The sequence below is a fragment of the Xyrauchen texanus genome, chromosome 31, assembly GCF_025860055.1.
Source record: "Xyrauchen texanus isolate HMW12.3.18 chromosome 31, RBS_HiC_50CHRs, whole genome shotgun sequence".
Taxonomy (NCBI): domain Eukaryota; kingdom Metazoa; phylum Chordata; class Actinopteri; order Cypriniformes; family Catostomidae; genus Xyrauchen; species Xyrauchen texanus.
Window position 1 is genome coordinate 26446450 of NC_068306.1, and position 13505 is coordinate 26459954.

At 47.3% G+C, this 13505-nt stretch overlaps 1 protein-coding gene across 1 annotated transcript in view; it reads left to right on the forward strand.

The window, feature by feature from the left end:
* Window positions 1–13505, forward strand: part of LOC127625429 (capZ-interacting protein-like) — a 38752-nt gene extending 25247 nt beyond the window's left edge. Inside the window, exons 4-6 of the mRNA XM_052100724.1 lie at window positions 11576–11638; window positions 11768–11968; window positions 12304–13505. Coding sequence (XP_051956684.1) covers window positions 11576–11638; window positions 11768–11968; window positions 12304–12801 — 762 coding nt within the window. The 3' untranslated portion in view covers window positions 12802–13505. The remainder of the gene's footprint in view (window positions 1–11575; window positions 11639–11767; window positions 11969–12303) is intronic.

The following is a 13505-nucleotide window of genomic DNA, read 5'->3' on the forward strand; positions in this document are numbered from 1 at the left end:
CTATCTTGCTCAGTCGTTGGACCACTTTCCCCTAGTTTTTTTGTAAGTAGGCAATCAAGATGAGGAAATTAAGTTTCTAGATCGATAGTCAAGGGTCAGAGCAAAGATATAACGGAGGCTCACTGCCTTTTTTATGTATATATATATGCAAAATACCAACTTTTAAGGTGAAATTAAGCATTATTTGTGTCATTTTTTAAGGCCGACATAAATATTCAATCAATATCACTCTTAAATGTTCCCAGTGTATATATGATATGTGATGTATTCCATATTACATAATAACTAAGAAAAACACCATTGCAAGTTGTCTGAGATTTCATTTCACATACACACACCCCTCCCCCTCCGTGCACACCGCGTCTCCATGACAACGAGTGATCAACGTTGAAAGCAAGTTCGCAAAAGGTTGGTATATCGTGAACACCTTTACACAATCACGCATTAAAAAGTGGTATAATCTTTTAAATTCTGAATATAGTTTTGTCAGTGTGTTAATATTGACCCGAGAAGCGATTAACTTATATGATAGTTTATATATGCTACTGAGACTAATCGTTGGTGGTCAAGAGGCACTTGAAAATGACAATTCTAAAAAGAATGAAGACCTTCTTCGTAGAAGAGTACTAAGCATAGCACAGGACCTGGTTTACTGTGTCAGTCGCGGCAGAAAATGGACACCCAAACATATCGGACTAGCTACTAAACTACATCAGGCTACACGATCAAAACAGCTTGTAGAGTTATTCAACAAGGCCGGCCACTGTTTAAACTATGAGCAGGTGATGAAGGTAGACAATGCCTTAGCTGAGAGTACCTTAAAATCTATGGACCCAGCAACCGGTGCCATTATTCCATCAAACATGGTAGCAAATCGATTCATCCACTACACTGCTGACAACATTGACATCCTTGATGAGTCCTTAGATGGAAAGAACACCTTTCATGCAACCCAAATGGCAGCCTGGCAACAGGGAAAAAAAGATATAGAACTTGACATGCTGAAGCCCTCCAATAGCCATACACTGGTTGTGCCAGATGTCCTGGAGAACTTGCACCACGTCAATGTACATTCTGCCACAAGCAAGCCAGTATTCACATCAGATGTTAACAAGACCTGGTTTACAAAACCTAAAGGAGACAGTGAGTGTGTGAAACAAGCAAAAGCAACAGACATGGCTTTCTTCCTGCGATGTCAGGATTCTGAACCCAAACCTTCTTGGACTGTATTCAATCAGTCAGTCTCATCAAAGGAACCAGAGCAGACAGCAGTAGGATATTTGCCAATAGTCCTTGCTCCAGCTCATGAGTATGATACGCTCAATACAGTTGTGAAGAGGTGCATGGCAATATCATCACATTTTGGCCAGGAGCATACTGTCATAACAGTGGACCAAGCACTTTACTGCAAGCTCATGGAACTGAAGTGGTGTGTTGAGGAATATCAGGGCAAGTTAATCCCTTGGCTTGGTGGACTTCATATTGCAATGAACTTCCTGAAGACTATCGGAGATCACATGGCTGGGTCTGGTCTAGCTGAAGTGTGGCTGGAGAGTGGATTGCTGGGGGAGGGTGCTGTGCAGCTTGTCATGTCAGGGAAAGCATACAACAAGGGTATGAGAGCTCACAAACTGACCTTGCAGGCCCTATGGCAGCTTTTGTTGCCAACATTCCTCGCGTTTGCTGCAGAATCAAACAAGGAATGCCATGATGAGATCTCTGCTATGGCTGCTGATGACAATCCTGAAACTATTCCTCAGTTGATAACATATCTGAAGCAGGAACAGTTTGAGAGTCTCCTCAAAGATTTCATCGCAAGTAAATCTGAAGATGTCAACTTCGTTTTCTGGTGGAACTACATGGATATGGTCTCAACACTGCTGCAGTTTACACGAGCTCAGCGTGATGGGCTCTGGGAGCTTCATCTTCACTCCTTCAGCTGGATGTTGCCGTACTTCATGCGATATGACCACCTGAACTACGCAAGATGGGGGCCAGTGTATATTGCTGAGATGCACCAACTCCCATAACCTGTACTATGCAATGAAGTGGATCAATGGAACAGGGAAAAAAGGAGGGGGGATCATTGGCATTACTAAGACACATTCAGCCCTTTCCAGATGGACACTCTCCTACAACATGAGGTCCCATGTAGCAGAAGAGACACATTTGATGTTCAGCAACACATCTGAGAAAACCTACGTCCACAATGAAGCTACCAAATCCCGTGAAAAGAGAGACAACAGAGACAAAATGGCATTGGTTTTAGTCTTCAAAGGATTCAAGGTGTTTGGTTCAGTCTCACCAGGCTCATTGCAAAATCTCGCCACAAAAGACGTTGCCACAGAGGCTATCCAAAGCTCATTACTTTCTGCCAAAGACCTAGGACAAGAAAAAGTGAATTCATTCATTGAGAAAAGGATGATTGTTCCTGAGGACAAAGATAAACCAGAGGTCCCAATCCATGCAACCCTACATAAGAGCAAAGCTAAAACATTTGCATCTCTATATGAAGTGGCCAAAAATCCTAAATTCAAAGACAACAGAACCGTCGTAAAGGCTGACCGAAACGTCCTCAAATGCCTTGTTACGGCCTATGAGGCAGGTCGTCCAGTTGACTTACCAGCTGTCCTAAAATACGAGCTTCTGCCAGTTCCCATATCCCTTGCTGAAATGAATGGGACCCTTCGCACTGGAAACAAGTCTGTATTGGTAAATACGTTAACAGAAGACATAGTCTGTCCTGAGGCTATTGAACTTCCAGACGTGTCATCTTGCCTCATCATAGATGGACAGGCACTGGTGGTTGCCCTAGGAAAGCCAGACAAAGCAGTAACATTTGGAGATTTGGCTGACACATTTGTCAGAGCAGTATTGAAAGCAGGATGTTCCTATAAACGGATAGACGTTGTGTTTGACAGATACAGAGAAGAGACCATCAAGGGTGCTACCAGGACACGACACACAAAAGCAGCTCAACCAATCAGACGACTTGTTGAGGGTCGTGATGTGCATCTTCCGAAAAACTGGACCAACTTCCTGTCCCTCCCTGACAACATAGCTGATCTTGATCAATCTACTCTCTGAAGAACTATGTGCTCAGGCACCAGATGATAAAGAGATAGTTGTTGCTGGTGGGTTCAGAGACAAAGAAACGGAGGTTAGGTCATCGAAAGCAACAACCAACCTGACTCATCTGAGAGCCACACACGAAGAGGCAGATACCCGATTGGTATTACATGCAGTGCACTGCCAGTCAGACACAGTAGTCGTGTCATCTAGAGATACTGATGTGCTTGTGATTCTGGCTTCCCATTTCCCGCATGTAGCGTGTAAAAAACTCTGGCTGTTGTCTGGTACCACAAGGAAGCCACAATATATACCCATTGATGCTGTTTTTAACAAACTGCCAAAGGATTCAGCACCAAGCCTTGTAGCATTTCATGCACTAACTGGTTGTGATACCACATCATACATTGCAAGTCACACCAAAAGTACATCGTGGAAAGTCTGGAAAATGCACCATCAATTGCTCAGCAACCTCGGAATTGGTGATCTCACAGAGGAGACTTAAAGATCTTCAGAGGCTTTTGTCTGCAGAATATATGATGTGCATAAAACAGACTCTGTTGATGCAGCAAGGCATATACTTTTCTCCAGGACAGGTAAACTAGAAGCAATGCCGGCGACAAGTGATGCGCTCCACTTCCATCTGCTGAGAGTACACTACCAGGCAATGGTTTGGAGAAATGCTCACTATGCCACACCTGAGCTTCCATCACCCTTGGACATGGGATGGAAACATGGCGGTTCAGGACTACAGCCCATTCTTATGTCACAGAATCCAATACCTGAAAGTTGCCTGGAAATGATCCTGTGTACCTGTAAAAAACAATGCAGAACACGCCAGTGCAAATGCCGAAAATCAGGGCTGTTATGCACTGCAATGTGTGCATGTCAGAGTGATGACCAATGTCCTTGTTTAAATGTGGAGTTGTAGTCCTCAAGTATACCAATGCAAGGGGTAACCAAAGAACTTGGAAAAGGACTGCAGAAAGAAATACTAATCAAAATGAAATTCCAAAGACAAATGGCACACAAGCAAACTAGAAAGGTATAAAAACAATTTACCAAAAACAATTTACAGAGGGAGTTAACTACAGAACTAAAAATCTAACAGAAAAAAGCAAAGCAATTAAGCTACAAACATGAAAGAAAATATACAGAAACAAGATGTGATCTGTAGATCTGTTCAAGGGAAGTTTCATGGTGTTTTTTTCCCTATTTTACAACATTCACTTGGGTTTTTCGATGTTTGAAATAAGAGCATAAATGCTTTGTTTGCATAAAAAAATGAAATCTCAGACAACTTGCAATGGTGTTTTTCTTAGTTATTATGTAATATGTAATACATCACATATCATATATACACTGGGAACATTTAAGAGTGATATTGATTGAATATTTATGTCGGCCTTAAAGAATTACACAAATAATGCTTAATTTCACCTTAAAAGTTGGTATTTTGCATATATATATATATATATATATATATATATATATACATAAAAAGGCAGTGAGCCTCCATTATATCTTTGCTCTGACCCTTGACTATCGATCTAGAAACTTAATTTCCTCATCTTGATTGCCTACTTACAAAAAAACTAGGGGAAAATGGTCCAACGACTGAGCAAGATAGGCAATTTGGCGGCCATTTTGATATGCAAATTAGAAGGTCAAAAAATCACAATTTTGCTTGGGTACCAGTTTTTTTGGATTCAGCACCCTTGAAATATGTAAAGTAGGCCGGTTCCCGACTTGTACCCATAAATGCTCCTCACTTTCACTTTTTGGGTACATCCCATCTAGACTTATTATTGTTATGGTTACCCTGTCTTGTTTCACTGTTGCCCTCTTGTTTTCCATCTGGTCACTTTTGCACTTCTTAGTTTTCACTTTAGTCCCTTATGTAACTCCATAGTCCTCTGTTAGTGTTCGTGTTCCCTGTCATTGTTTTCACCTGCCCTCATTAGTTTGCCGTTTGCTTCTGTTAATCACCTTATTATCTTGTTTGAGTTCTGTTCGTTCATTGGCCCCTTTTTCCCTTGTTTGTGTATTTATACCCCGTGTCTTTGTTCAGTCTTTGTCGATCGTCGTTTGATGTCAACCTGGTGTGTGTTTCCTCCTCGAGTCCCCTGTTGCTTACCTCGTGTTTAATTCGCTATTTTATGTTTCATTTCCCCATCGTGGGTTGTTCCTTTGTGTTTTCCTGTTTGGTTCACGAAATAAAGTTCAAACTGCGTTTGGATCCGCATCTCCTCGTCTGCCTCGTTACTCAAGCATAACAGAACGATCGACCCAGCCATGGATCCAGCAGTCCAACGTGCGAACTACCATCTGCTCTGCTTAAAGCAAGAGGACCGCCCCATTGAAGACCACATCCACGATTTCCTGAACCTGGCGAGTGTCTCAGACTTCCCGGACTCAGCCGTGGTGGCCTTCTTTAGGGGCAATCTGAACGTGGCGCTGAGGGAGCGGTTGCCACAGGCAACGCACGGCTGGACGCTCTGCGACTTCCTAGAGGCGACCCTACTAGTTTGCGGCTCACAGCTCACCGTGGGCATCGTGGAGGAGGACCCTGCCCCTCCACCCACTGTGGAGACCCTTCAGCTGTCCGGGGCCCCCCCGTCACACCTACCCCGGTCTGCAAGCCAGAGCCCACGCCTGCCCCGGTCTGCGAGCCAGAACCCACGCCTGCCCCGGTCTGCAAGCCAGGGCCCACGCCTGCCACAGTGAGCGAGCCAGCGGCCACGCATGTCACAGTGAGCGAGCCAGAAGCCACGCATGTCACAGTGAGCGAGCCAGCAGCCACGCATGTCACAGTGAGCGAGCCAGCGGCCACGTATGTCACGGTGAGCGAGCCAGCAGCCACGTATGTCACAGTGAGCGAACCAGCGCCTACGGCCTCTACCACCAGCAAGCCTGAGTCGTCGTCAATCACGGCCAGCGAGCCTGAACCCACGCTGACCAGGAACAGCATCCCAGCCTCGCCAGTCGCATCAGCCCGGAGGAAGAGGAGAAAGGGAGTGGTCTCTGTGCTCCAGCCTCTGCCTGCCGCAGCCCCATGCCCTAAACCCCCCTTGACTCTGCCCTCAGCGCCCGGCGAACCTAAGCCGGCACATACCACGGTAACCCAGCCAGCACCTGTAGCCTCGACCGTCCCTGAGCCAGCGCCTGTAGCCTCGACCGTCCCTGAGCCAGCGCCTGCGGCCTCGACCATCCAAGAGCCAGTGCCTAAAGCCATGACCGTCCAAGAGCCAGTGCCAGTAGCCATGACCGTCCAAGAGCCAGTGCCAGTAGCCGTGACCGTCCAAGAGCCAGTACCAGAAGCCTCGATCGTCCAAGAGCCAGAGCCTGAAGCCATGACCGTCCAAGAGCCAGTGCCAGTAGCCATGACCGTCCAAGAGCCAGCGCCAGTGGTCGTGCCCATCCTAGAGCCAGCACCTCCCGAGCCTTCCAGGGCTCCTCCTCTCGAGCCTACCAGGGCTCCGCCTCCCAAGTCTCTCGAGTCTTCCAGGGCTCCTCCTCCCGTGCTTTCCAGAGCTCCGCCATCCGAGTTTCCCGAGTTTTCCAGAGCTCCGCCATCCGAGTTTCCCGAGCTTTCCAGAGCTCCGCCATCCGAGTTTCCCGAGCTTTCCAGAGCTCCGCCATCCGAGTTTCCGAGCTTTCCAGAGCTCCGCCATCCGAGTTTCCCGAGCTTTCCAGAGCTCCGCCTTCCGAGTTTCCCGAGCTTTCCAGAGCTCCGCCATCCGAGTTTCCCGAGCCTTCCAGAGCTCCGCCGTCCGAATTTCCCGAGCTTTCCAGAGCTCCGCCCTCCGAGCTTCCCAGAGCTCCGCCCCTCAAGCCCCTCGAGCCTTCCAGGGCTCCGCCTCTCAAGTCTCTCGAGTCTTCCAGGGCTCCGCCTCTCAAGCCTCCCAGGCTTTCCAGAGCTCCGCCCTCCGATCTTACCAGGGCTCCGCCCCTCAAGCCCCTCGAGCCTTCCAGGGCTCCGCCCCTCAAGCGCCTCGAGCCTTCCAGGGCTCCGCCTCTCAAGTCTCTCGAGTCTTCCAGGGCTCCGTCTCTCAAGCCTCCCAAGCTTTCCTGAGCTCCGCCCTCTGAGCTTCCCAGAGCTCCGCCTCTCAAGCCTGCCAGGGCTCCGCCTCTCAAGCCTGCCAGGGCTCCGCCCCTCAAGCCTCTCGAGCCTGCCAGGGCTCCGCCCCTCAAGCCTCTCGAGCCTCCCAGGGCTCCGCCTCTCAAGTCTCTCGAGTCTTCCAGGGCTCCGTCTCTCAAGCCTCTCGAGCCTCCCAGGGCTCCGCCTCTCGAACCTCTCGAGCCTTCCAGGGCTCCGCCTTCCAGGCCTCTCGAGCCTTCCAGGGCTCCGTCCCCAGAGCCTCTTGAGTCTCCTACGGCTCCGCCCCCAGAGCCTCCTACGGCTCCGCCTCCCGATCCACTCAAGCCTTCGACGGCTCTGCCCCCAGAGCCTCTCGAGCCTCCTGCAGCTCCGCCTCTCGAGCCTCCTGCAGCTCCGCCCCCGGGGCCTCCTGCGGCTCCGCCTCCAGAGCCTCCTATGGCTCCGCCTCTCGATCCACTCAAGCCTTCGACGGCTCCGCCCTCAGAGCCTCCCGAGCCTCCTACGGCTCCGCCACTCGTGCCACTCGAGCCTTCGGCGGCACCGCCCGCCCGAGCCTCCCGAGCCTCCTACGGCTCCGCCGCTCGAGCCACTCAAGCCTTCGACGGCTCCGCCCTCAGAGCCTCCCGAGCCTCCTATGGCTCCACCTCCCGAGCTTCCTCCGGCCCCGCCTCTCGAGCCACTCAAGCCTTCGACGGCTTCACCTTCAGAGCCTCCTACGTCTCTGCCCCCAGAGCCTCCAGAGTCTTCCTGGTCTCCGCTCCTAAAGCCTCCCACGGTGCCGCCTACCTCGGCTCCGCCTCCTGAGCCTCTTTCAGCTCCACCTCCTGAGCCTCCCTCAGCCCCGCCTTCTGGGCCTTCTGAGCCATCGGCTCCGCCTCAGAGGTCCTCCTTGGCTCCGCCTCACGCAGCGCCGCCGGCCTCCCCTGTGGCCACTCCATCTCCTAGGCCACCAAAACCGGCCTCTGTTCCGTGGTCACCTCCCAGGTCCCCTGAACCGGCCCTTGGCCCACGACCACCTCCCAGGCCACCAAAGCCGGCCTCTATCCTGTGGCCTCCTCCCAGGCCTCCTGACCCGGTCCCTGTCTTGTGGCCACCTCCCAGGGCTTCTGACCCTGCTCCCGTCCTGTGGCCTCTTCCCAGGCCCCCTGATTCAGTCCCTGTCCTGTGGCCTCCCCCCAGACCTCCTGACCCAGCCCCAGTCCCGTGGCCTCTTCCCAGGCCCCCTGATCCAGTCCCTGGCCTGTGGCCTCCACCCAGGCCTCCTGACCCTGTTCCCGTCCTGAGTCCCCCCTCTTGGCCTCCTGACCCAGTCCCCGTCCAGTGGCCTCCTCCCAGGCTCCCCAAACCTGTCCTTGCCTGATGGCCCGCTCCCAGACCATCAAAACCTGTCCCTGCCCGGTCGATACCTCCCTGGGCCCCTAACCCTCATCTCCACTTGTGCCCCCGTGGACTGTCTCACCTTCGTTCGTGCCCTCGTGGACTGACTCATTTCCCCCCCGGACTTCCTGTCTGCCCCTGGCACCTCCCGGACCTGCCTGTCTTGCCCTCTGTGCCCCCCGGACTTCCTGCCTGCCCAGTGTGCCCCCCTGGTCTGCCTGTCTGCCCATGTGCCCACTTGTACTGTCTGTTTGCCCCTGGTGCCCTCATGTTGTCCTTGTGGATTTTTGTCTTTTGTTGTTTGTCGTTAAGGATCGGCTGGAAGCCGATCCTTTAGGGGGGGGGGGCTCTGTTATGGTTACCCTGTCTTGTTTCACTGTTGCCCTCTTGTTTTCCATCTTGTCACTTTTGCACTTCTTAGTTTTCACTTTAGTCCCTTATGTAACTCCATAGTCCTCTGTTAGCGTTCGTGTTCCCTGTCATTGTTTTCACCTGCCCTCATTAGTTTGCCGTTTGCTTCTGTTAATCACCTTATTATCTTGTTTGAGTTCTGTTCGTTCATTGGCCCCTTTTTCCCTTGTTTGTGTATTTATACCCCGTGTCTTTGTTCAGTCTTTGTCGATCGTCGTTTGATGTCAACCTGGTGTGTGTTTCCTCCTCGAGTCCCCTGTTGCTTACCTCGTGTTTAATTCGCTATTTTATGTTTCATTTCCCCATCGTGGGTTGTTCCTTTGTGTTTTCCTGTTTGGTTCACGAAATAAAGTTCAAACTGCGTTTGGATCCGCATCTCCTCGTCTGCCTCGTTACTCAAGCATAACAATTATAAAGTGAAAACACATTATAAACCAAGGTGTTACTTGTTAGTTAGTAATGAATACTCAAGTGTTTGTTCCTACATTTTATTCATTTAATCAAACAGATCAAACAAACATTCACAGACATTAAAAAAAATTCTCATTGAATTATAAATAATTGAAATAATTGACTGTATAATAATAACATAACTGCATAGGCTACAAACCTTTGGCAGGATAATGCTTTCAGTTGCTGGTACTCACGGTTACTACATGTTTTAAAAGACTTATCTCATAACAAAGTATTATAATAAAATGATGTGTTTAAAGGAAAATTGTGTTGATCTCCACAAGACTTCAACAGAAAACGGAGAGAAAACCAGCGTGCAGCATGAGGCCAATTCCCCCTGTGTACTTCCGGCCTAGACAGCCCACTTTGTAAATGCTTAGTTTTTATCAAATTAATTTTACATGTTTCCTATTTAGCCTATGTTTGTTCTGAACAGAATCAAAAGTATCAGATCGACGGGAGGCCGGAGCAAAATCACACTCGCTCTTCTTTCAATTTCAGCACAAGCACTGAATATGGCGAACCCTGATTGGATTAGAAGCTTGATGAACGTGACACTCATTTTTCCCATTGGATCATTATGTTACTCAGAAAAAAAGCACTTCACATAAAATTAACACTTCTTGTAAGATATCTACAGTATCTATGAATTAAAAAAAAACATTTAAAAATGTTTTGTAAAAAAAATGGTACATTCAAGTGTGTATCCATTCATTAATAATGCATTACCATGACCCTCACTTTAAAATAATTAGAAAATCCTGAGGCGGGCCTGGACCGTGGAGCAGAGGCTTGTTTGTGACATAGCATGGAGCAGTCAGGGACTTGGCTGAGACATGGTATGGAGAAGGCTGAGGCGCTGCTGTGACATGGCATGGAGCAGGCTGACTCTGGCGTGGCTGTGACATGGCCTGGAGCAGGCTGACTCTGGCGTGGCTGTGACATGGCCTGGAGCAGGCTGACTCTGGCATGGCTGTGACATGGCCTGGAGCAAACAGAGGATCCGGGGCAGAAGGTGGTGCAAGCTTAGCGACCATGACGTGGAACTCTGGCTTGGCATACATGACGTGGGGCAAAGTCATGGAAGGCGAAGTCGTGAGAGTCTCGAGTGGCTGAAACTGTGGAAGGCGGAGCCATGGGAGGCTCGAGGGGCAAAGCTGTGGAAGGCTTTAATGTAATCAAACAATGAACCAAATGAAAACAAGACACATGAACAGGGGAAACACATGACAAGTTCACATGAGGGAACAGGAAATCACATGACATGACACCACATGACCTGAACAGGAACTAAAATTTTAAATAAAAGACAAAAAAAACAAGAACAAAACACATAAATGTGACAACCTCCAGCAATATCAAACGTGACAAAGTTAATAATTTGTAATGAACAGAAGAGATAGGCTATCCCAAGGAATTCACACGTTGGGCACATACATCTGTAAGATGACTATGGTGCTCTACCAGACACTGTAGCCATGATATAGAGAGCTGTTATGTTCATAAATGAATTCCATCAAAGAAAACATGTGAGTCACATGTTTTTCTGAAGGAGCATTTCATGATCATGTTCACAATAAAAAAATAATCATTCACATTTTAAACAAATGTTACCAAGACAGCGTGTGGGTGCCGAACTGAGTTGGTATTGGAAATACTGATACTGTAGAAAGGCCGGTATCCTTACTAATAAATATTAAATTATTTTGTATTTTACTATTGACTGATAAGTACTTCTGAAAACTTTTAGAGCATTAATAAAAGACCTGGAACTTAAGCCCTGGAAGCCCACCCCTAGTGCTGCCCATGGGATCACTTTTATAATGCTTTTATGGGGCTTTTTAGGTGTTTTTGTCCTTTTTGGAGCTTTAGAGATGTGGTCATTAAGAACTGTTGTTGTATAAAGAGCTGCAATAAGATTCTTAAAAAAAAAAAAAAATGACCTTTTTGTTCCACAGAAAAAGCAAACCGGTTTGAACATGGACTATACCCTCAAATCAGCATAGGATTTCTACAATGCATTTATTCAGATTTTCCCAGATTTTTTCATTATATCAAGAACAATACAGTACAATCCCTAATAAAAACCATCAATGTTTTATTCGCCTGAAGAAGCTAATAGTTGTTTACATTTACTATTGATTTCTGTTTTGGTCTATTCAGAAAGGAGCAGCAACAACATCTCCCAGGAAGAATAGAAACTCTGCTCTCATTGAAAAGCTTCAGGTGAGGCATTCATGCCAAAACTGTCAAAGCTTTCCTATGCTTATCCAGCAATGTTTCTCTCTAGTGGACAGAGGTCAGTATTGCTTTAGTACATACATATCAGAAGTAATTTTGTCTCATTTCACACAGGCCACCCTTATAATGCCTCCAGTGGCCCCACCGACCATCCCCAAGAGCCCGGGGGTGGTGAAATTACCAGTGCCGCCCTTCTCGCCCGTCTCCCCCAGCAGTCCCTCTAGTTCTCCTGCAGTGCTCACGCCTAAACAGGAGGAAGCTCCTGCCAGCTTTGAGGATCCTGCTGAAGGAAATGTTCTTAAAAGCATTAACAAGGTTTAATCCCTTAATCTATTTTCATAGAATTGTTTACTGCCCCGTTCCCACTGACTGTGATTTTATATGTCATTGCATCACTGTTATTTCCATTGAGTTAAGCTATTTTATGGAGTCGTTGAACATGCCCACATCACAGTGCCAAATGTTGCTAATGTCACCGGAAATCAGCAACTCTCGTTAAAACAATGATTAACTTCTGGTTGCTGCAAGTCGCTGTCAGTATGAACAGGGCTTACATTGAAGTTCTATCAATATTAATGTAGTGTTTTACATGAAAATAAATACCTGATTGTTTGAATTATATAAAGACTCCTTGTACTTAACCGGTTTAGGGTAGAGCTCGCCTTTCTATCAAGCGCCGGCCACCATCTCGTAGACACAGGAAGTCCAGCGCAGACGAAGGTGGAGAAGAGGTGGATAAAACAGCCTCAGTCACTCCTGAAAACACAACTCCAAACGGGGATGAGGGAGATGTGTTTGAGGAGCAGAAGTCATCTGACAGTGCCGACACAGCATCGCTCTCTTCAAAAGAACAGAGTGTGCCAGAAAATAAATCAACAGATTCAGAAAAGGCAAGCCCAAAAGATGAAGAACCAGATGAGAAAGGTGAGATTGTGACTTCAGAAAAGAAAGAAGAAGAGAAAGAAGAGAAGACAGAACAAGATCAAAAGGAAGAGAAAAGTAATGAAAAACCACAGTTAGCTGACAATACAGAGTCTACAGGGCAAGAAGAGGCATGTGAAGAGCCAGTCACTCAACAGACAGAACCTGGCACAACAACAGTTGGAAAAGAAAAGGAAAAGAAAGAAGAGAATGAAGTAAAGCATTAGAGCAAAGTGAATGGATGCTTTATGCTAGCATTTACATCTGATTTACATGCCAGGATGGAGAGATCAGAGATTTCTGAATGTCTTGCTTTATCTACACACTTTCACATTCATATTTGAAACACATCCACACCTGCACAGTATTTCTCCAGAATAAGTTATGTACTTTAACTTATTACTTTGATCTCTTAAATAACAGGAGTGCAAAGTCTCATCATACAGAAAAAAGTTCAAATCAACTGCCTAACAACGAACAGCTTCTTAAAACTCACAGCAAGGCAACAGCAGGAGAAGAAATAATGTGAATAACTTGGTCATAGACTTCCAGTCAGCAATGATCCAGACTGAAGTCATATGCCAAATGCTTATAATTCTCCTCGTCTGAATGTACAATTGAAACCCTCAGGTGCAGAGAACAACAGTATTGTTCCCTCCTGTACAGTTTTATTAATGTTTTGGTAATAATAGCTCTGTTCTGAGCCTCTGGTATGAAATTGAGTATGGCAGATTTGTTTAGTTTTAGAAATACGTTTTGTCTTTTATATATAATTATTAGTCCCCACAAAAGAACATATATTTTTTATTCTGTTTGTGTTGTTCGTCGTTGTATTCCTTTAAAAACAATTAATACAAAGTTCCCCGTCTGTCGCTCTCTCGACGTTGTGTCGGAGAAGCGACACTAGGGGTCTCTCTTGAGCGCCGAATAT